This window comes from Macrobrachium nipponense, chromosome 47 (genome assembly GCF_015104395.2).
Source record: "Macrobrachium nipponense isolate FS-2020 chromosome 47, ASM1510439v2, whole genome shotgun sequence".
NCBI classification, from domain to species: Eukaryota; Metazoa; Arthropoda; class Malacostraca; order Decapoda; family Palaemonidae; genus Macrobrachium; species Macrobrachium nipponense.
In genome coordinates, this window is record NC_087222.1 from 30,733,786 (window position 1) to 30,756,972 (window position 23,187).

A 23,187-nucleotide genomic window follows, 5' to 3' on the forward strand; every position below is an offset into this window, starting at 1 on the left:
TAATGGTAATTCAAATCAATATCATAGATTAAATAATTGTAAATTAAATAAATGTCATAAATCAAATAATTGTAAATTAAATAAATACTTGTAAATTAAATAAACATTTTAAAAAATATTAAAATTTAAATAAATACTGCAAATTAAATAAATTATTGTACATTAAATCAATATCATAAATCAAATATTTGTAAAGTAAATAAATATTTGTAAATTGAATAAATATTTTAAATGTAATTATAAATTACATGAATAATTGTAAATTAAATCAATATTACAATTTAATTAAATATTGTAAATTCAATCAATATTGTAAATAAATAAAATGAATATTGTAAACTAAACAAATATCGCAAATTAAACAATTGTAAATTAAATAAATATTGCAAATAAAAAATAACTGTAAATAAGAAATGAAGATTAAATAAGTATAGTAAGTTAAATAAATAATTGGGAATTAATGGATATAGTAAATTATATAAATATTATAAAATGAATATATAATTGTCATCATATATATATATATATATATATATATATATATATATATATATATATATATATATATATATATATATATATATATGACCCCAAACCTGGGTCGCGTGGGATTCTTAAGTTACTGTGGGTCATGCAGAAATCAAACGCTCAGTGATTAATTTAACACCGGTCTTATATTCTAATGAATTTAACACAAGGGCCCGAGTGAAAATGAACTTAATATCTATAGTACCGGCGGAATTGAGACCGAGCGAGGAACCGGCAGAGGGCGACGAGGGGAAAGTGCGTCTTTCCCTTCTCTTGACCGACGGCTAACTAACTGACCCTCAAGGAGATGGCTTGGTTTTCCCCTCTCCTCAATACCCCCCAGAAACCCCCACGATATATTGCTTCTAGGCCATGATTGGGTCTGGCACCTGTCCTTAGGTCTATGGCCAATGAGTGCCCCTATAAGGGACGCCCATGCCCAGCGGACTTTTTGGGGGATGTTGGGGGTAGGTGACGCTTTCTTCATCTGAGAGAGAATGACCGTTAACGACCTCATGGCGTCTTCTGAGATGTTCAGATATTCTTGGGAAAGTTGTTTATAAGCCCTCTAGAATGGCTTATCACTCCCTCCCCAAACTCCTTTGCGTCCTCGCAAAGCTATAGTCTCTGCCTTGTCCCATCTCGAGTCTCTTTTCTCAAGGTACTGATTTATCTAAATTCAAATTAACTATCTTAAAGGGGGCCATTTGACGTGTGTACAAGCTAAAGGTTACAAGTAAATTGAACACGTCTTACAACAACATAAGATCTTTATAAAAAAAAAATTAAGAACAATCACTCTTTCCTGGAACAGATCAAAACCAAAAAAAAAAGAAATCATTCAATAAGTTCAGGTTCATACTCAAAACAAAATGGTGAAAACAAAAAGACAGAAAATTTTACACATTCAGCCACTGCCCTTGGCAATCACGACACATGGCATCCATTTTAATGACATTGTATCACGTTAATCTATTAAATTTCTTCAAAATAATAAAAAACATAATTTAAACATACACGGAACAAAAATAATGCAATGGAATTTTACGAAAATAAAAAAAAATCTTCCTGGAACATCAATGTGCATTTACTACTATCACAAAAAAAAAAAAAATAACTAAAGAACCATAGAAATAAATTTGGAAATCCAGGCACAAACAAACAAAAATTTCATCATCTGTGAAAATAAAAAAAACTTTACAAGCATTAGTGTAATTTATGAAAGATAAAATAGGATGGAATCGGTGTTGCGACAAATTTAACACAAATAAAAAACAACAAATCAAAATAATAAAATAACGTACAAAGCAACATAACCACATCAAAACAGAATTACACATAAGAATATGATCCACAGGTAATAACATTTGTTCTGAAAATAATTTGGACAAGTTATATCAAACAACATAAATTCGTGACACATTTCAATCTGATCGAGATAACAAGAAATAAAATAAAAAAAATAAACAACTGGTATGATTCTGAATCCTAGGCAAAGACGTGGGTTGGCATTTACAGACTCTGTCCACTGACCCCTTTCATTTACTTTGCAATAGCATTTACTTATGACATAGGCTCGGGAGCTCGGTCTTGTGCTCTCGGCCGGGCGCCCACTTGCGCACCGATATTTCCCCACTGGCTCGTCTCCCAGGTACCCTCGGCCAACCTCGGGTACGGGATACTGGTTGGTTGGTGTGGTAAACCAAACGTCTTGACGTATACTGCGTGCGACGGTGTTTGTCGCTTTGTCCTTCTAGTACATTTAAGTGGAATACGCCAGTATTTCGATTAATTTCTTTCACATGATATGATCCCAACAGGCAGGTTATATCCACCATCCTATCCATGGGTGGGAGCGTATATACGCATCCATGAACACAATAATACTTGTATTACCCTGGCGCCGCAGGGAGTGGTCTCACCACATTTAATGCTCACGATAGAATTTAACAAGCACCACTTCGAGTGCCCTAATAAGGGACTTTTCTATGCCAGTATGCCTGGCGTAAGGATTTACATAAATAAAATGGATGGCTCTTTCAATAAAAAAAATACTTAACAGGTTGCTTTTCCATCGTATTAAACACACGATAGTTACTTACAAATCTAGTTATGTCTCAAAGCATGCCAACCTAAAAGAAATGTTCACGGGCTCTTCTAAAAGATCTTTCTATGCCTACATGTCCAGCTTAAGTGCTAACATGATCTATGTGTATATCTGTCTCTACTAAGGCTCGAGGAAGAACGACTTGGGCTCGGATATTAGCGGCCCTTTTCCTATTTACTTAACATGACGTCTTTCACAATGAAAACACGTTTTTTGATAAATGCACAAAAATTCGGGAACGTCGTTACTCTCACCATCCACACAAGCCTTAATCTGACTAATCCAAGCTTCAGACACCTGACTTTCAACCAATTCTCGCACACTCCAACCACAAAAATCAACCACACTTTCATTCTCCGGGCATTTATTCTGGAATCCCCCGGACGGAGTTCCACCTGCATTTAACCAGCTACCGCCTCGGGCACTCCCATTCATCTGAGAGTGCTTGCGAATTTCCCGCTTTCTGCGCGTCGCGCTTACGTTTGATTGACTGTCATTGTTCGGTACCGTCGCGACGTTGCTGGCACTATGCCTGCAGTGCCTGTGCCACCAACGTCACGAGGTTTCTTTTGTCGTTCCTCCCTGCGCCCTGTAGCACGAGTTGTTACTCTTATGATGTTCCTGGAGAGAGCATCCGCCATCCTATTACCTTACCCTGGGACATATTCAATTTTTACGATGTCAAACTCTAAAATTCGCTCGATCCATCGAGCTTGGCGATTTGTAATCTCGCTCTTCTTCAACAGACATGTTAATGGTTGATGATCTGTGAAAATCTTTATTTTGTGTCCCAGCAAAAAATAACGGTGTCTCTCCAGCAACCATAAGACCGCTAAGCCTCCTCGATCGAAGTACTATAATTATTCTCTGCCCTTTTTAATGCTCGTGATGCAAAACAAACTGGTCTTTCATTACCTTCATCGTCAATCTGGGAGATTACTCATCCTATCGCAATATCACTTCCTTGCGACTGTGGTCACAAAAAAAGGACGATCGAACCTCGGATAAGCCAAGAGTTCGTCGCTCATTAGGGCATCTTTTAATTTCTGAAAAGCTTCTTCCTCTTTCTCACCCCATTGGAAATCAGGTTGCTTCCCTAATGCATCTAACGGTCTCGCTATCCGTCCAAAGTTCCTAATGAACTTCCGATAGTAACCCGCGAGTCCGTAGAAGCTGGCTACATCTTTCGCATGTTTTGGTCGTGGAAATTCTTTAATTGCTACAACTTTATTGGCACAAGGCTTAAGACCTTCAGAAGTTACTAGGTGCCCCCAAAAATTCTACGTTCGGCCCGGAAAAACTTTCATTTTTCTAAATTTATTTTCATCCCATGACGTCTTAATGCTTCCAAAACTTGTATCAGGTTACCCTTACGCTCCTCTACAGTAGCACCAACTACAATGAATCATCTAAATATGCAAAAACTCCAATGCTAATTATAGAGGCTAAAACGCGTATCATTACTCGTGAAAAATGAGCTGTAACATTTTTAAATTCAAAGGGAAAGAAATTATATTCATATAGCCGATTATTTGCTATAAAGGCCGTTTTCTCTTTACTTTCATCATCAAGGCAAGCCTGACTTGAGATCCAATGTGGCGAAAAACTTACTCTCCTTTTCTTTAAATAAAAGCACTTCGATCGAGGGCAATGGATAGGCATTTTCCTTGGTAATGGCATTAGCTTCTGTATTATTACTTAACTAAAATTATCGTTATTTTATTTTATTTTATTTATTTTTTATTTGTTTACTCATTTATTCATTTATTTTTCCATTTTTTTAATTAATTCTCTCTCTTTACCTAACCCGGGGCATTGACCAGTGATCTTAAATGGACTCGTATCATTAGTACTTGAAAAGAATAACAATCTGGTTTAACTTACGAGAATCTCAGAGGTCAACACCCAGGTAACTACTACTAATAACAATAAATTTAACATTAAACACTATTGGTGGTGTTCTCAGACAACCACTGGCTATTGAGGAGAGGCTCTAGGGGGGGCGGGTTTGGTCTCCTACCCTCAAGGTGGAGGACTTGAAAACCAACAATAAAAATGAACAAAATAAAAATAAAAAAAACATCAACAATTTCCAACAACATTAATGGCAAGCAATATCAGTGAATTGGTTACTACTCATTGACTCTAATAAGAACAATTCGTAATTAAATTACTCAAACTGCAATCACAGATAAATCACAAAAGGGTTCAGTTACCACAAATCTGATTAAGAAAAGAAATTGACAAATCACTAGTTGATTTTTTTTTACGTTATTCCTGATAAAAAACAAAACTTGCTCACGACAAATTACTTGAATAACCTTAAAAATTCAAATCAAAAGGACATATTCTAATAAACACATAAAACAGACAATAAACTAATCACAAAGCCTTTTGATAATCTATATATTTACAAAAAAAAAAAACTTTAAACTACAGTGAATAAAACAAAACCAAAGAAACTTGTTTCATTGCGGGTTGCCCACATTTTCATACCCATACTGTTTCAAATTCTTCACAAAGACCCCCACTGACAATTATTCACGCTGGTCAGTAATTACTCTCCTCGTGTCCCTTGTGACAAGGAAGGATCCCAGCTGACCCTCCTTCCTCTCTCCACGTCGCCGTCCCCTTCCTCTTGAGGGGAGGGGAGGAGTGTCTTGCTACACTCCCTTGCTGTCGTCAGCCGCCATCCGACGGCTGTCAGCTTTTCTTATTCTACGATCATTCTAACTTCCAACAGCTGGGTCTATGCCAGACGAAGCTTACAGCTCACACTCCCCCATTCATCCTGAAGGTGAATACCGTCTCCTCAACGGCTAGAGGGGCTAGGGGAAGGAGGAAAGTGCCCATCTCCTTCCGACCCATTCCCGCTCTTGAGGGGGGTGTACTGTCCTGTAGGGGGAGTCCCCTACTCCGACAGTCTCACTCTGCTACTCTTCGGGGGGGAGAACTGGTATCCCTCCCGCTGCCCAACAGGGTTTCCCCTGTTCTCTTGGGCGCACACAGCTGACTCCAGGCACTCTTCTTTCCCTTTGGCGGGAAAGACTTTTGGCGGGCGCGCATTGCCGGCCACCATCTTTGGTCCGTTTTCTTTAGCATCGCCGATGTTCTGCGAAGGCACTGCTGATCACTGTGCTGACGATCACCTCCTTCCACTTGCTATCATAACCAGCGTCTGGCTGGTCTTTATTTGGGGAGTGCAAATCTTCACTCCAATTATACGACACTCGTCCTTTCTGTCTTTCCCTCGCTTATACACTGCATACAGTTTTTCTAGTCTGTTGGCCGTTTTATGCACAGCTCGTGTGTGCGTGTATTTGCCCGTTTCACGATTTCTCACGCTCGGTATTGCAATATCGCACGCCGACTTTCTTCGCTATCTACCGCTCGTTACTTAGACATTTAGTTACGTGAAGGCAAGCTCGAATTTGCTTAACGTATCACTTCAACGTCGGCCCTTTTGTGTTGTTGTTTCATGTGACCGCTCCGTCGTGTATTTTCCGATCATAAAGACACTGAACAATTTGTCACCGAATCCGCGCCTCGAAAGACCCACAGATCGCTATATTTACTGTTAATTAGCGCTTCGCAGCGGACCCCACACACCTGACACCAAAATTATGACCCCGACCTGGGTCGCGTGGGATTCTTAAGTTACTGTGGGTCATGCAGAAATCAAACGCTCAGTGATTAATTTAACACCGGTCTTATATTCTAATGAATTTAACACAAGGGCCCGAGTGAAATGAACTTAATATCTATAGTACCGGCGGAATTGAGACCGAGCGAGGAACCGGCAGAGGGCGACGAGGGGAAAGTGCGTCTTTCCCTTCTCTTGACCGACGGCTAACTAACTGACCCTCAAGGAGATGGCTTGGTTTCCTCTCTCCTCAATACCCCCCAGAAAACCACCGATATATTGCTTCTAGGCCAGGATTGGGTCTGGCACCTGTCCTTAGGTCTATTGGCCAATGAGTGCCCCTATAAGGGACGCCCATGCCCAACGGACTTTTTGGGGGATGTTGGGGGTAGGTGACGCTTTCTTCATCTGAGAGAGAATGACCGTTAACGACCTCATGGCGTCTTCTGAGATGTTCAGATTATTCTTGGGAAAGTTGTTTATAAGCCCTCTAGAATGGCTTATAATATATATATATATATATATATATATATATATATATATCTATATATATATATGTATATAATTAAATAAATACTGTAAATTAAAACAAATAATCATTAATTGTAAATAAAACAAATAATTGCAAATCAAATAATTAACTGTAAGATGAATGACTGCAAATTAAATAAATAATTGTAAATTAAATATTGAAAATAAATATAAAATTGTAAATAAAATATTATAAATCAAATAATTAATTGTAAATAAAATGAATATCTGTAAATTAAATAATTGTAAAAAATCAATATTATCAATTAGACAAATATTGTAAATTAAACATATAATTGTAATTGCAATAATTGTAAATTAACTAGATAATTGTAAATTAAAAAATATTATAAACCAAATAAATAATTGTAAAAAATATTATTAATAATTGTAAAATAAATAACTCATTGCAATTTAAATAAGTATTAAAAACGAATATACAATTGTAAGTTAAATAAGATAATTTGGTATCAATGAACCCACCAGGTTAATTTGGTAGCAAGTGGTCAAGCGGTTTGTCTAGACCCGTTCGTCCATTCTCGAGAAATTTGCAAGTTTTATGTTGTTATTATCAATAATACTAAACTATGTATGCATATGTCAATTTGAAACACAATATTCTGAACATATAAAAAAATTATATATGTATTAAATTATGTATACGTATGAAAATCTTATATTAAACAGTATTATTACATATTAATATCGGATATATGATATATATATATATATATATATATATATATATATATATATAATATATATGTGTGTGTGTGTGTGTGTGTGTGTGTGTGTGTGTGTGTGTGTGTGTAACTTCTTGCGTACATTATTGTATACAGATTATACGATACGTATGTGTAATTTACATGCATATTGTATGGTGCAAGTTATATATATATATATATATATATATATATATATATATATATATATATATATATATATATATATATATATAAGTAATAAGTATCAGCAGCTTCTAAATAGGTATCAAATATGCAAATGAACCAGTGTCCCACAATTCGCCTCTGATTAGTTTGTTATTCACTTTTTATATCTTATCAGCTGCCAAAAGTTCACGTTTGAGATAACATGACCTCTTTTGGAGTCACGTGTCGACTACAGAGGTATACTACTAAACACCACGCGCGGTACACTGTAGGCATCACGTCAGAATATCTCAAGCGTCCTTTCCTTAGGTCTCCTTACTGCAACCCCTTTCATTCATTCCTTCTCAGCGCCTCTCTGTGACCCAGTTCCCCGAGCGAGGAAAACAGGGAAGGAACTCGCTATCGGCCCCGCGGGACCTCAGCCATTGCCTAACTTTGTGTCCGAGACGCGACAAGGTTGCTGCTGGCAGGTTGTTGGGCCAACAAGGATACTGAGGGCGTTTGATAGATCGGGGGAAATGCTGCTGGTATAAGATAGACCTCTCTTGGAAGAGAGTGAGTGAGTGGTTTTGCAAACAGGTTTGCAATGGCGCGTCTTATTCATATTTATATATATCTATTTTTTTTTAAACTGCGTTTTTATTGTTGCAGGCGCATTGGATGAGGGGAAGGTCACAGGGTATTCTATTAGGTCTCTAGAGGGCCGTTTGGGTTTTTGTTTGTTGATATTGCAGTATCGAGATTTTAATATAAACATTTCGTATCTGATTTGGAATGACTGACATTTTAGCATCGACGTCAGTATATTGTTTTAATTTTATATATATAATATATATATATATATATATATATATATATATATATATACGTATATATATATATAGAGGTAGATTCTTCAATTTTCGTGTATCTATGAAAGGAATGTTTGTTCTATCTGCCTGTGAAGGACAGAATCGATTCCATGAGGGGGTGGTGGGGATCACACACACACACACACATATATATATACACTATTTATAGTATATATACATATATATATATATATATATATATATATATTATATTAATGCAGTATCGTAACAGAATTTAAGAGAGAGAGAGAGAGAGAGACACCTTGACTCGATGAAGAGTGAAGAAAGAGGATGGAGTGCACGAGAGAGGAGGCGAGAGAGGAGGACGAAGATGAGAGAGACGAGAGAGAGGGAGGTTAGGAGAGAAGAGAGAGAGAGATAAAAGAACCACTGAAATTATATATCCTTATTCCGCGAAGGTCCTACGTGTGGCCGAGTGTCTAAACCCTAATTTTCAAATTGGCCCTGTCAAGATAGGTGAAGGCCCCTCAAAGCCAACCAGGAAACGCAGCGCCGAGAGAGAGAGAGAGAGAGAGAGAGAGAGAGAGAGATAATATCTCCCTCTTGTAGCAGCAGTAGCCATCTTGCAATTTACAATCCTACCGGCCTCTACCGATGGAGGCATTGCAAATCAATTTGCAGATATCGACCACTTTCACGGGCGTGACCTTGAATCTCTTCCCTCTCTCCCTCCCTCCCTCCTGACGGAGGAGGAAGAGAAGGAGGAGGCCAGGTGAGGTTCCTCAGGTCAGGTCCTATGGTGCCTCTTTCGTTTCGTTGAGAAATGTTCTTGGCATCTGCGTGGCTCCGCTGGTCGGCAGGTAATGCACGCAGTAGTCTAGGCAGTAGTGGTTTGTAAAGGTCACATTGAGATGCCAGCTCTCTCTCTCTCTCTCTCTCTCTCTCTCTCTCTCTCTCTCTCATCCCAAAAGTCAGGACATGCCACCTGCACCTTATGGCGTAGACGGGACATTTGGATGCAAAATAAAGATAAAAAAATGCAATAAAAGATAAAATAAATAAATGGCGCAGATAGCGAGAGAAAAAATTTCAGTAGAGGACTTCTCTAGTATTACCCGATATTCATTTAGATAAAGTCTGGACGACCACTGTAGCTACTTCTTCAATAGGCCCGCCGTTTAAGGGGACCAGTAACAATGAGTAACGTCACCTCAAAGTAACGGAACGCCTCTCGATAAAAGTAGCATTACCCAGACACTGTTCTACACTGGATTCCGCGAGGCTGGGAATAAGTAATGGTCTGCAACTTCTATCTCTCTCTCTTTCTCTCTCTCTCTCTTGACAGATTCGGACAGACCATGATATGCTGCTTAGTTCTACAACCTCTCTCTCTCTCTCTCTCTCTCTCTCTCTCTCTCTCTCTCTCTCTCCTTCCAAGTACACATGTACCCGCAGATGATGACGAGGACAAATCCTGGATCGCTGGTTGGCTCCACTTGCTCGAATCTCATCTCATCTCTCTCTCTCTCTCTCTCTCTCTCTCTCTCTCTCTCTCTCTCTCTCTCCTTGTAAATCGTCTTGTTTATCAAGCCTTCAAGAACCGGTTCGCTTTGGTTTGGTGTCTTCTGAGGTAAGGGTGGGGCGGGGTTAGGGGGTTGCTTTCAAGATGAGACCAATTTGGAAGGAGTGTTGGAGCCTGTGACATCTGAAGACGTCACTTTCTTACGAGTGTTGGAGAACGGACGTTTGTTGGAGATAGGTGGTGGTGTTGGTGGCTGAAGACGAAGAAGGAGAAGGAGAAGAAGAAGAGAAGAGAAGAAAAGAGAGAGAGAGAGAGAGAGAGAGAGAGAGAGAGAGAGAGAGAGAGAGAGAGAGAGAGAGAGAGAGAGAGAGAGAGAGAGAGAAGGCTTGAAGATTACAGAGAAAAATGGAGTCAGTCCATATACCCGCACAGTACTTACATACATGCATGCATTCATGAATACATATACATACATACATACATACATACACACATACATACATACATACATACACACTTGTGATATAAATGGGCCAGTAAAACCGAAACGCTAATCATGAAAAAAAGTTTAAATAACATTTCATTGAAATTACTTTTTAATCAAAACCATTTCACTTAACAGTTAGTAAAATGATTGAATCTAAGTTTATCATTATTATTAGTGTTTTAAATTTTAAAGTCATTTTATAATTGCGTCTTCCGTATGATATATCAAATAGCATTTGTTTTACATTATCGTTAGGAGCTAGGTGGCGCGCGCTACGCTGCGCTGGAACCAGGCGTTGCCCATCATGTCTCTCCTACCTATCTCTGCCTCCATCTGGGGGGACAAACAGGTTTGCAGGAGGAGGGTGGGTGTGTCATGTCTCCCCTACACCCCCGATTCCCTACCTAACCCGCCCCCACCCAGGATGGACAAACAGGTTTGCAGGAGGAGGGTGGGTGTGTCATGTCTCCCCTACACCCCTGATTCCCTACCTTCCCCAACCCCATCCCGGGACAGACAAACAAGAAAGACCAACAAAACTATGCAGTGGCATCCTGGTGGTGATGAGTAATAGCATTTAATCCATTTTTTCTGCAAAAAGTCCACTGGTATGGTGGTTAGTGTCGTGGCATGTCACTCAAATGTCGCGAGGGATTCGCGTCTCCCCGAGGGCAATGGGAAATCACTGGCTCTGTACCACGATCAGTGTTGGGGGGTCTTTAGCAGTGGGAGGTAGAAACCAACATTCTTTAGAAGCTTCAGTTTTAAGTCAGTGGCCCCTTTGGTGGGCTTGTTCCAGGTGAATAGGTTTCATCTGAATAATAATAATAATAATAATAATAATAATAATAATAATAATAATATCTAGGGTAAGAAACTCCAAGTTTAGCCTTGACAGAGCCTAGGACAGTGGTGCCCAGGGTGGGGGTCATGTGACCCCACGGGGTCCTTGGCATATTTCAGGGGTGACCACTGAAAAACTCTGGGTAGCCACAACTGTAATTAATCTAATCTTTATTATTTTAAAGTTTTAATCCTGTCATGGCAGGTAGATATAAGGGATTTGTTGCGTACTTAATTAAAAGAGTCTGTGTCTGAAGTTTACTGCATACAGTGTGGTCAACTGTCAACAGGTTTTTGTAAAGAATGTGGGAGGACTTCTCAAGGATGCATATGGTACTGCAGTCGAGGCTGTCAACCACATCAGGTCAAATTCAGGTCAAGGTCGTTTTTCCAGACACACCCTGTGCTTATATAGAAGAATTTGAGTACCTATTCTTGCCGAAGGTAATTGCCCGCGTCGCTTCGTTGAACTTTGGGACAGTCTTGTAACATTTCTGAAGAGTAAGCATTGTAGCTTGGAGAAGATATCATAGCTGGCAAATAGGGCTAACTCTACGTTTTGGATGTTTCAGATGCAAGGTAAAGATAGACAGACATCTTTTAACTTGCAAAGAAACTGTATGTGAGTGTTTTCACTGGACAGTCTACTAGTCTGATTAGGACAAACACTGAACGCAAGGAGTTAATATCGTTTCTGTATCCACGCCACAATAAAGGAAGAACCACAACACGATAATATTTCAGTGAACATTCGTCACTTGAAGATATTGCCAAATGATATGGAAATTCAGCTTCAAGATCTCCTTAACATGAACACACCACATTTGGTGGCAGAACCCTTTTGGGACAAATGCAGCTGAAATTGACATCTGACTGCAAGAAAACCTTCACTGAGTTGCATTGTAACAAACTGCTCTAGCTAAATTTATTAATCATTGGCCATATAATTCATGAGAAAGTAGCAAAACTGCAGTGAAATTCCATTTCATAATCACGAACACCAGTATTGAAAAACTGGCCAAAATGCGTCAGCCACATAAAATTTATAAGCTGTTGTTGCAAATTTTTTTTTCCTAATGTCAATATTAGTATGCCATGTTATTACATAAAAAGAAAATTTATCCTCATAAATAAATGGCTAATCTTAAGGAACCAACAGAATATTTCTATATTTCTGTCCTTGTAAAACAGAACAATAGAGGGTAAATGTAGACTTCATAAACAGTGGTTCTAACATAACTGAAGTCATTTTTCCATCAATGATGTTTAGGGCTGTGGGCAACAGAAAAAAAAATGGTTTCCTAAGGGGTAAGGGGTCAATGACCTAGAATAGTTTGGGAGCCAGTGACTGGCCAAGGGGAAGCTTCCCTCACCATTAGCACCAACGTGTGTTCGGCAGATGAACAGGAAAAGGAATGTAAACGTAGGGCAAAGTGATAAGGCCTACGAGGTCCTTCACCGCTGAATGGAAAACTGAGAGTGGAAAGGTTTTAAAAGTACTACCAGGAGGAAAACATTGCACTTGCACTAGGAAACAAATGTTAGGAGAGGGTGGCTAGCAAGATGGGAAAGAGAGAATGTGAAAGGAAGTATAGTAAAAGGTATTGAAAGGCTTGCAGGTAGGGACCGAAAGGATGCCTCAAAGATCTCTAAAGTAATGCCTATGGTTCTGTGCATTAGGTGTACCGATGGCGCTACAATTCTACGAGAAAAACAAAGATCTTGGTTTGGGCTTTACAACCAAGTTCTCTCGCACACTACCATGTTTTTGACAGTGTGGGCGACCTAAAATTACAATAAAAAGAAAGATCATGGTTAACAAACTGATACCCTCATGTGGTATAGAATCGTTGAGGAAAAGGTGCTCGCAAAAAGTGACACGGAAATAGAATATTCCGCTGGAAACTCACAAGGTAGAATGGTCTGGACCTCCACTATACCCCGGGAGATCCATTGCCTTTCATTTTTATCTTTGACGATTGGAATAAGTTCCTATGTTGTTGTTTTTGGGTTAGAAGTAATACACGAGAAGAATATCCCCTCCGATCATTTTTCGCGTGAGATTTCAAGGTTTTCTGAACATAATGCAATCGGAAAACTTTAGCGTTCACTGTATATATTATTATATTATATATATATATATATATATATATATATATATTATATATGTATATATATATATATATTATATATATATATATATATATATATATATATATATATCTATATACTCACCCTATATTCTAATGGTTATGACACTTGTCTCACTCCTAAACGAACCCCAAATTGATGCCTGGTTGAAGGGTACTACATTTACTGAGAGGACTGGAAGGGTGACACTTTCTGAGGGGCACAGAATTTGGGTGAAGTATTTAAGAATATATTCTTACACACACAGATGTGTATGTATATATTTAGAGAGAATGACCTCTATTTAATCCTTGAATCAGTATACAATATGCAGTACAGAACCAACTAAAAGAGAGAGGCATTTAGAAATGAAAAAAAAAAATAGGTCACCCACAGTATTATTTGGGCCGAGGGTCAATTTCCTGATGTGACGCAGTCTGGTTCTAGCATCCTTGCGATGACCTCGCAACGCGGAGCCGTCCCAAGGATCGCGGAGGAGAAGAGGAGGAGGCCCCTTGGGGAAGTTGAAAAAGAGAGAGAGAGGGGGAGGGGGGGACAAGGATTACATATAAATGAGGGGCTTTGAAAGAGGAAATAAACCCGTGTATGGTGGTCGAAGGACGAGGGTCGAGAGAGCGGAAGGGGACACTTATATACATTTACTCTCGACGCCGGAAAAGTAGGAGGCTCGTTTAAGGCTATGAGAAAACGTGAAGCCAACAACCCCTACACTTCCCCTCTCTCCTCCCTTTCCCCTCTCTCCCCTTCCCCTTTTTATATGCGACTAAAACAAGGTCTGTTTCGTCTCTCTATCTTATTATTATCCTCTTCCCTCTTTTGAATTTTTGCAGCTGAAACAAAAACAATGAAGGTTTTAATGATACATCTTGTTTTAATTCGTTTTCATATCTTCATCATTTCCTCAAGTGCGTTGTAACTCGTTAGTGTTTTTAATATATATAATAAGGCAGGACGTCTCTTCAATGACAGACTCTGCGTCAAAAGTCTTCTATTATACGTCATTCATCATGACTCTGCTTTAATCTCTCTCAGTCTTAGCTAAATAAAAGGCTTGGTGCGTTGTAAATATATAATTATCTACGTCGTATCCTCCAACAGAAATCCCCCGAGAAAGATATTGAAACACTTTTTACTTTTTTTTAAGGAGGGGGCGTTAGACGGGGTGATAAGAGGAGCCTGAATGGCTTGTGGAGGGTGGGGCCGGGGGGGCGGGGGGGGGGGGGGTTGTTGTGGTAGGGGGTTATGAAAGTCTAGTCTCGATACCCACATCCAAGGGGAATGGAATTCTTACCCAACTATCATTCAAACACTTCGAGGAATAATGATGAAGGTCAGAAATGTTTTGTAAACAAGAATTTCTTCATTCAATTCTTTCTGGATTTCAAGGCTTGAGGCTGGAATAGCATTTAGAATGTGTGTGTGTGTGTGTGTTTATGTATAGGCGAATACTACAAGAAAATGTTAACTAGAAAGTCAGTACCAAGCGCTTTCGCCTTTATTCAGGCATTCTGTACACTACCGACAAATACCTCAATAAAGGAGAAAGCGCTTGGTACTGTCTTTCTGCTTATCATTTTCCTTTCCTGTGGTATAATGGTTTATACAAAGAAGTCACGTGCATGTACTGTGTTTTTCTAAGAATAAATATATATATATATATATATATATATATATATACGTATATATATATATATATATATATATATATATATATATATACGTATATATATATATATATGTATATATACAGCCTATATTTCACTGGTCCTTGAGTAGAAATCTGTTCAAACAAGTAGCCAGCATTAGATGGTATACTACCTACGAACAAGTCCACTCAGTATTTATTTTTTACGTTATCATTCTAAGAAATAAATCATAAATACCCTCTCCTAAAATTCCTGTTTCTTTAACTCGACGCGAAACACGTTTTCCGGACCTTTTTAGGCTCCTCCATAGACCTTTCCTACCCCTCCCCCAAGAAGAAGAAGAAGAAGAATAACTACAACAAAGTAGTTTGTAGTCTTACTCCCTGAGTAAGCAAAACTTTACTGTTGAAAAAACGACAAGGAAAAGTGCACAGAAGCATTCTCTTCCATCGTGACAACGCACCACCACATTCTTCGAGGATTTCGTTGGAAAATATGACCTCATCCACCTCAAAGTCCTGATCTCGCCCCTTCTGACTTCTTTTTGTTCCCAAAACTTCAAGAAAACCTGAAAAAATACGATCTTTATCTATTGATGAGGCAGTACCTGCTTTTTGTGTACATGGTGCATTGACTTAGATGGAGGACATTATGGCTAAATATGTAAACAAAGGCAGAAATCCCACGAAGGAAAGTGAGACAGTGGAGTAACAGATGCGAGCGAGGCCTTTAGACTTCTCGTCCTTCACTAGGCTTAGTAAAGGACGAGAATCGAAAGGCCTTGCAGCGGTACTCCATTGTTTCACTTCCCTTCGTTGGATTTTGTCTTTATCTATATATTCATCACGTTCCCAATTTTCGTGGTTTCAGTTATACACACAAATATAAATACGTTTGTTTGAGTGTAACCTTTTAACATTCAAACTGACTGCGACTGTCAAATGGAGTTTATCCTTTTTGCTGTCAAAGACGAGGACTCCTCAAAGCAAGAACAGAGACACAAGAAAACAAGAAAACATCAGAGTCTGTGTCCTTCTAATTAAAGCGGGGATACAAGTGTTTCTTTACTCTTTTTTTAACCGTGATCCCGAGGCAATATAAAAGAAACTATAGCCATAAAGTGAAGGTTGGTTCAACAGTTTAGTACTCTCTCTTTCTCGGCAGTGTCGAAAGATTCTTCTTAAGAGTAGGAAGGAGGAGAGTTGAATATTCTCTGCTCCACTTCTCTCTCTCTCTCTCTCTCTTTAGCACTTATATCTTCTTTCACATATACAAATTTGTACTAAGTATTTATTTTTTCAAAAAGAAATGTTAATTTCAGGAAACTTTTTTTTTATCAAAATAAATATAATTCATATGACTGTTTCTTACTCAACTACTGCTGCTTACAGTAATAATAATAATAATAATAATAATAATAATAATAATAATAATAATAATAATAATAATAATAATAATAATAATAATAATAGATTTTTGAGTGATGTGTTTACCAGATCTGATATGAAATCAGTAACCTCTGAGGGTACCTATGTCCTGGAAGGCTATTTTGCAGAGTTTCTGAAAGACTGGTACCTTTATCCTGAATGACTTGCTCAAGTCTTTGAGTGATAATATCTTTGCTTGGTCTTAAATTTAGCCTTTGCATTGAGAGGTACCTTTACCCTGAATGACTTGCTCAAGTCTTTGAGTGATAATATCTTTGCTTGGTCTTAAATTTAGCCTTTGCATTGAGAGGTACCTTTATCCTGAATGACTTGCTCAAGTCTTTGAGTGATAATACCTTTGCTTGGTCTCAAATTTAGCCTTTGCACTGAGAGGTACCATTATTCTCAATGACTTGCTCAAGTCTTTGAGTGATAATATCTTTGCTTGGCCTTATATGAAATCATTAACCACTGTTGGCACTTTTGTATTGACAGACTATTGTGGAGGTTTCGGAACTAGTAACACTGGATGGTAAAAGAATATTGTGGTCTTTGAAAGACTGGAGTCTAACTTTTGGTTTTGCATATCTTGTTGAGGGCCTGGGGGCTAACCAACAATTTCTGTAACCCCCTATAAAAAGTGAACGAATTTTTGTTTTGAGTGCAGTTTGGAAACTTCTTCAAATATTCGACCAGGAGCTTAGTTATAGCTGGAAACTGTTACAAATTAAGAAAAAAGTGTATGGTCAGCAAAACCAACCATTCATCTTCAAATCTGGGAAAGTATTCTTTGAAATTCTTCGCAAAAGATGTTGTGACGAAATCTGTCAATGATGCGAAGATTATCATCAGAGCTGACACATCTAGAATCTCAGAAAATCAACTCTTACCAATACTCAAGTAAGAGATGAAAAAAAAAAAAAAGTAATTTCCATGAACGACATCACATGAGACCCCCAGCAACACCTGATGCGTTTATAACGAGTCCACTAAATTGATCTCTTTGGCGAAGGTTAAAAAGTAATCCTGGAAGACTTGGCCGTTACGTAACAGAGCAGATCTGCTCTAGTAGCGTTGCCAGTTCAGAATCCAACCGCTATCTTTGGACAGATGGAACTAAGGTCAGTGATGACTCCCTACTGATGTCACTAGGGCTTTGGTTACGTCGACGTCGTGACATGACGACGTTATGCAAGGGCTGGGCATCGTGTTATAGGAACGACGTAGTGTGAGCAAAAACATCGCCTCGTGCACTTGAAGATGTGCTTGTACCCTGGCCGAAGGGTGCACTAGTCCCAGCGAGATGATGACCAGATATCCTACTGAAATGGCAGAAGAAGACAAAGACGAAGAGGCCCTTCCCTTTCATGTCAACAAACCGATCTGGGATCGGGTCAGGTCAGGAGTCCTCGACGTCCTCCAAGTTTTTAATAACAAAACTCTGTCCTCCAAGATTTCAATAAATCAAAACTTCAGTCTCAGACTTCCAAGATTTCAATAAATCAAAACTTCAGTCTCAGACTTCCAAGATTTCAATAAATCAAAACTTCAGTCTCAGACTTCCAAGATCTTTATAATTTTCTCTATGATAAATATCGATCCTAAAAAAAAAGAAGAAAAAAACTACTTCATCGCAGTCGAGTTTTCTGTACAGCCGCTGCTACGGCGTATAATCAGGGTCACCCGAAATAGATCTGTCTTTCGGTGGTCTTCGTGTAATGCTGTATGAGACGCTGCCCATGAAACTTTAACCACGACGTGGTGGTGGCCTGTCTCATATCGCTGCCAGAAGCACGATTATGGGTAACTTTAACCGTAAATAAAATAGAAAGTAATGAGGCTAGAGGGCTGCAATTTGGTATGTTTGATGATTGGAGGGTGGATGATCAACATGCCAATTTGCAGCCCTCTAGCCTCAGCAGTTTTTAAGATCTGAGGCAAACAGACAAAAAATACGGACGGACGGACAGACAGATAGCCATCTCAAATGTTTTCTTTTACAGAAAACTTAAAATGGTAAAAGCAAGTATTTTTGAAATGAAAACCTGTAACACATACCTGATATGGACCTCTGGACTGTGCCCAATCAGCAAAGAAGTTGGAAATATAAGAAACGGTATCGAACGTTCACAAAAATATTTATCTACAGGATCTTAGCGACCCCATTATGCTACAACTTTATTTTTGTATTATCATTAGAAACGAGGCGTGACCCGACCTCCAGCTTACTCGGGACGCATGCAAGATGTTCTCCTCACGCACAAGTTGTAAACGTTATATTCCTAACTTTTAGCGTAAATTAAAACGTGCTAAAATCTAGGGTCAAATAGAGCGTTGTTTCACCAACGAAAATTAAAATATATAAGCTATATTTTATTAGGAATAATTGTTCTGTCCTGTTTTACAATTATTCATTTTTTTTCATGTTCATTTTTTTTCAGACCTTTTTAGTCTCTTTCATAGACCTTTCCTAACTCCCTACCCCAACAACAAGTAGGCTTACACTCCGAGTAAGCGAAAATCACAGTCATTGAAATAACAGTCCTGAAAAACTTAATCAACAAGTCTACGAAATCCCCAGAATTCTACCTGACTATACTCTGTTTTTTTTCATCTGTCCACCCGCCTGTGGTGTTTTTGTATGGCAACTGCGTCCCGGCCTTTAGATAGTCATTCAGCTTACATTCAACGATTATTAATAATATCCTATTTCGAATATTAACGGTGTAATTCGCATACAGTAAATTATTAAAACACTTTTCAGTTGCAATGTACACCCAGATATCCTTTATTTACCTAAAAACTTACACATAAGCGTAACTATTCTAAAGCTCGGGACGCAGTGTTGCCATTACAAAAAAACACCACAGGCAGATGGACAGATGAAAAAAAACAGAGTATAGATTCAATAGGTGATTGTTTTCATATTGTCCCTGATACGCAACAATCAAGGCAATGTTGGCCTATTAAAAATGAACCAACGGGTCTATTAAATCATAAGAACTGATTAAAATAATAAACCATCTTAGTGATCGCTCAGAACTAAAAGTAACAGATGACGCACTAGTACTAGTACTACTCCTCACCTCAGTCCCGGACATTTCTCGGCTAACTTAAGTTTCTCACCAACCTTGAGAAATCTGGCAAACTCTCCCTGTTCATTTTTCTTTGTGAATTGATCGCCACTTCTTACTTCTATTTTGTATTTTTTTTCCTTCTGTGTATGTGTTTTTTGTTGTGGTTTACACCCTGTGTGTGTGTGTGTGTGTGTGTGTACGGTATATACGTCTATATGTTTGTTGTGTCAGGTTTGGTTTTTTGTGGAATTGTAAGAGGGAATTGTATTACAGCCTTTTCATAATAATAATAATAATAATAATAATAATAATAATAATAATAATAATAATAAATTATTATTATTATTATTATTATTATTATTATTACGACAGACGTCGCCTGTCTGTCGTAAGACACACACACATAGACGCAAGACCAAGACTACATTAGCCAGAAGCATCGTAAAGGCTAAATGTCCTCGCTCTCTCTCTATCTCTCGCTCGAGACTTCGCGTCCCTGTTTCTCAGTATTTGACATTGTTCGTTTCCCCCTTAGATCGTTAAATTAAGAAAATAAAAGACAACTAAAAAAGAAAAAACAAGTGAACACATTCTCTCTTGGCTGTATTCGACAAGAATCTCTCTCTCTCTCTCTTTGAGAGTGTGGGAGGAGCTGAGGTATTTTATGTTTTAATATATATATTATATAATATATAATATACATATACCCAGGAATTAGCTCTGTAGTACCTGGTGGGTGATCAACTACCAAGGATTGCAATAATGGAGAGGTGTACATGTGGTTGGCAGCCTTATACCCTTTCAAAATATCGGGTTTAAGTCAAAACCTAAGACTATATTACATAATTACCAATAAGCAGTTTCATACGCATATATCAATCGTTACTATGCCTCTAGATAAACGATTATTGCATAATATTTCTTATAATATTGCATGGGTAATTAAGATGTTGCAGCGCGGTCAATCCATACCCTCTAGTGGGTATCAGGTGCCCTATGGCGACTATGTGAAATGGTCTTTGCCTTTGAGAAGATTTAGGCCCTTTTAGTGCATTCTCTCTCTCTCTCTCTCTCTCTCTCTCTATGAATACAGGTGCATATTTGTATCTTAGTTCATTAAAGGAACAAGTCCTGTAGAAGAAACTAGACCTATAGAAGAAAATAGACTATCTGAAATGGTGTCCCTTGCCGTTAAGGAGATTTGGGACATTCTCTCTCTCTCTCTCTCTCTCTCTCTCTATCTTTCTCTCTCTCTCTCTCTCTCCTCTCTCTCTCCTCTCTCTCTCTATATCTATATATATATATATCATATATATATATATATATCTATATATATATATATATAGTAATACATGTACATATTCATATCTTAGTTCATAGGAACTAGTCATAGAAGAAACTAGGCCTGAAGAAGTAACAAGTCCTACAGAAGAAAATAAACCTATAGAAGAGAATAGCCACACAGGGTAGTATAGACTACTAATATGCTTAGCAAGTTCCGTGCGTATGAGAGAGAGAGAGAGAGAGAGAGAGAAGTAAAACCTATATACTTTGCTCCTTAGTGCCACTGACTTCGGTCTAACTCGGGTGGTAGTTTCAAAATTGGAGCGGCAGAAGCAGACTTTCGTAGCCTATTATGTTAAGATAGGCGACAAGGCGATACGGCTGCTGTCGCTCCCTCTCCGACACACTGAGAGATGAGAGAGAGAGAGAGAGAGAGAGAGAGGGAGAGAGAGAGAGAGAGAGAGAGAGAGAGAGAGAGGGAGAGAGGAATTAATTTGTTTGTTTTGGGACACCAGTAGTCTGGCAAGGAGGGCCATGCTTATGGTGGTGTTACTACGAAGGGAAACTGACGCGTATATACTATACGTCTTTTTTGTCTGAAGCGACGTCCCTAGGACGCACACGCCCCCAGCAGTTCCACAACCCCTTTCCTCCCGGGGTGGGGGGGGGGAAGGGGAGGGGGCGTCTTACGCAGAGTCCTGGCCATGAAGGTGATTGAGGGCGTCCTATGCCAACCGGGTCCTGATCGTATGGTGTAGGGAATTGGGGGCCAGTCGTAGTAGTAGAATATACTCTGCACTCTTCGACTGCGGCTGGTTGAGGAGGTGGAGGAGGAGGAGGAGGACGAGGATGAGGGGTGAGGGGTTGGAGGAGGGGGGAGGAGGAGGAGGAGGAGGAGGCGAGGCGAAGACATGACTCCCCTTATAGACGTGCAGGCAGTGTGGTTCGGAGCAGCCAAGTGACAAGTGCGCTCGATACGACGCTCCCTCGTGCAACATTTCATTTTTCTTTTTTTCCATCACAGTATATAGACAGTCTTTCAAACTTGTTGCACGAAGCGTTACTAAAATTCTAGTCTTTCGCTCTTCATTCTCAAAAGTCCACATATTTTATAATAAATCACACGCACAACGGTTTCTATTTTGAAATATAAAAATATATATTAATGCCGGCCTGTCTTTGTTTCTAACACAAATCGTCAAGGGATTTCATTTTGACTTTACACTGATACAAATTGTCAAGGGATTTCACATTTCATTTTTTGGGGGGATATCACGTCCAAATGGTCAAGCTAGCTTAGACGTATTGTTTGCAACGAGAAATAGCGGTCTTGGGTGCCTTTAACTCTACAAAAATTGGGAAAAAAAAAGTTGAGAGAATTCTCTGGTCTGTCCAACTGCTCTGCCTATAAGGTCCAGATCATGTCCCCTATAGAATACGGAGAGAAGGGGTCGGGGGAAGAATGTGCCGAGCTCCTCGAGAATGACGACGATTTCGGGGGTCTAAAGGTGTCTATCGTCCAGACGCCCAATCACAAATTGGCCGCCCAGGAGCTGGGTAGGGCGCGAGATGGGCGTGATAGAGGAGCCTGCTTCGCAGTGACCAAACAGGTAGGGTTTTCCAGCAGTTATTTGTGGCTAAGTCAAAAGTCATCTGTTATATATATTTCTATCAGTAAATTGCTTGTTCCCTGTTGGTATCTATATGAATATGTATGTCTATATATCATTATTTTGTCATGCATACCCCAATACCAAGCAAGGACGTTGTTATTTTATATTTATTATTAGATTATAGTTATTCCTCCTCATCTTGTTTCTGTCAGCTATGCACCGTCATGTTGGTTGGAAAATGACCACTAATACTCTGCTCATCACGGTTTTTTTTAATTAATTTTAATCAGTTCCACGTAGAGTTATTCACGTATATTCATCGTCCGTCCCTGGTTCATGGTTGACTCATACCTTCGCCTGATTATTCACGCACTCTTCTCATTTATTTAGCGTATCATGACTTAAGATTTACGTACAGTTATTCAACATATCTTTTCTATCTACGCTGGGAGGATTCATTGCTTGCCTGGCTGAGCTCAGAGTCATTGCTTGATTGGCTGAGCTTAGAGTAACTGCTTGCTTGGCTGAGCTCAGAGTCATTGCTTCCTTGGCTGAGCTTAGAGATACTGTTTGCTTGGCTGAGCTTAGAGATACTGCTTGCTTGGCTGAGCTCAGAGTCATTGCTC

The 23,187-nt window shown here is 39.0% G+C and overlaps 1 protein-coding gene across 1 annotated transcript in view; it reads left to right on the top strand.

The window, feature by feature from the left end:
• The first annotated feature begins 21,825 nt into the window (after positions 1 to 21,825).
• Positions 21,826 to 23,187, top strand: part of LOC135204831 (facilitated trehalose transporter Tret1-like) — a 32,138-nt gene continuing 30,776 nt past the window's right edge. Inside the window, exon 1 of the mRNA XM_064235036.1 lies at positions 21,826 to 22,558. Within this exon, the coding sequence (XP_064091106.1) occupies positions 22,370 to 22,558 (189 nt within the window). The 5' untranslated portion in view covers positions 21,826 to 22,369. The remainder of the gene's footprint in view (positions 22,559 to 23,187) is intronic.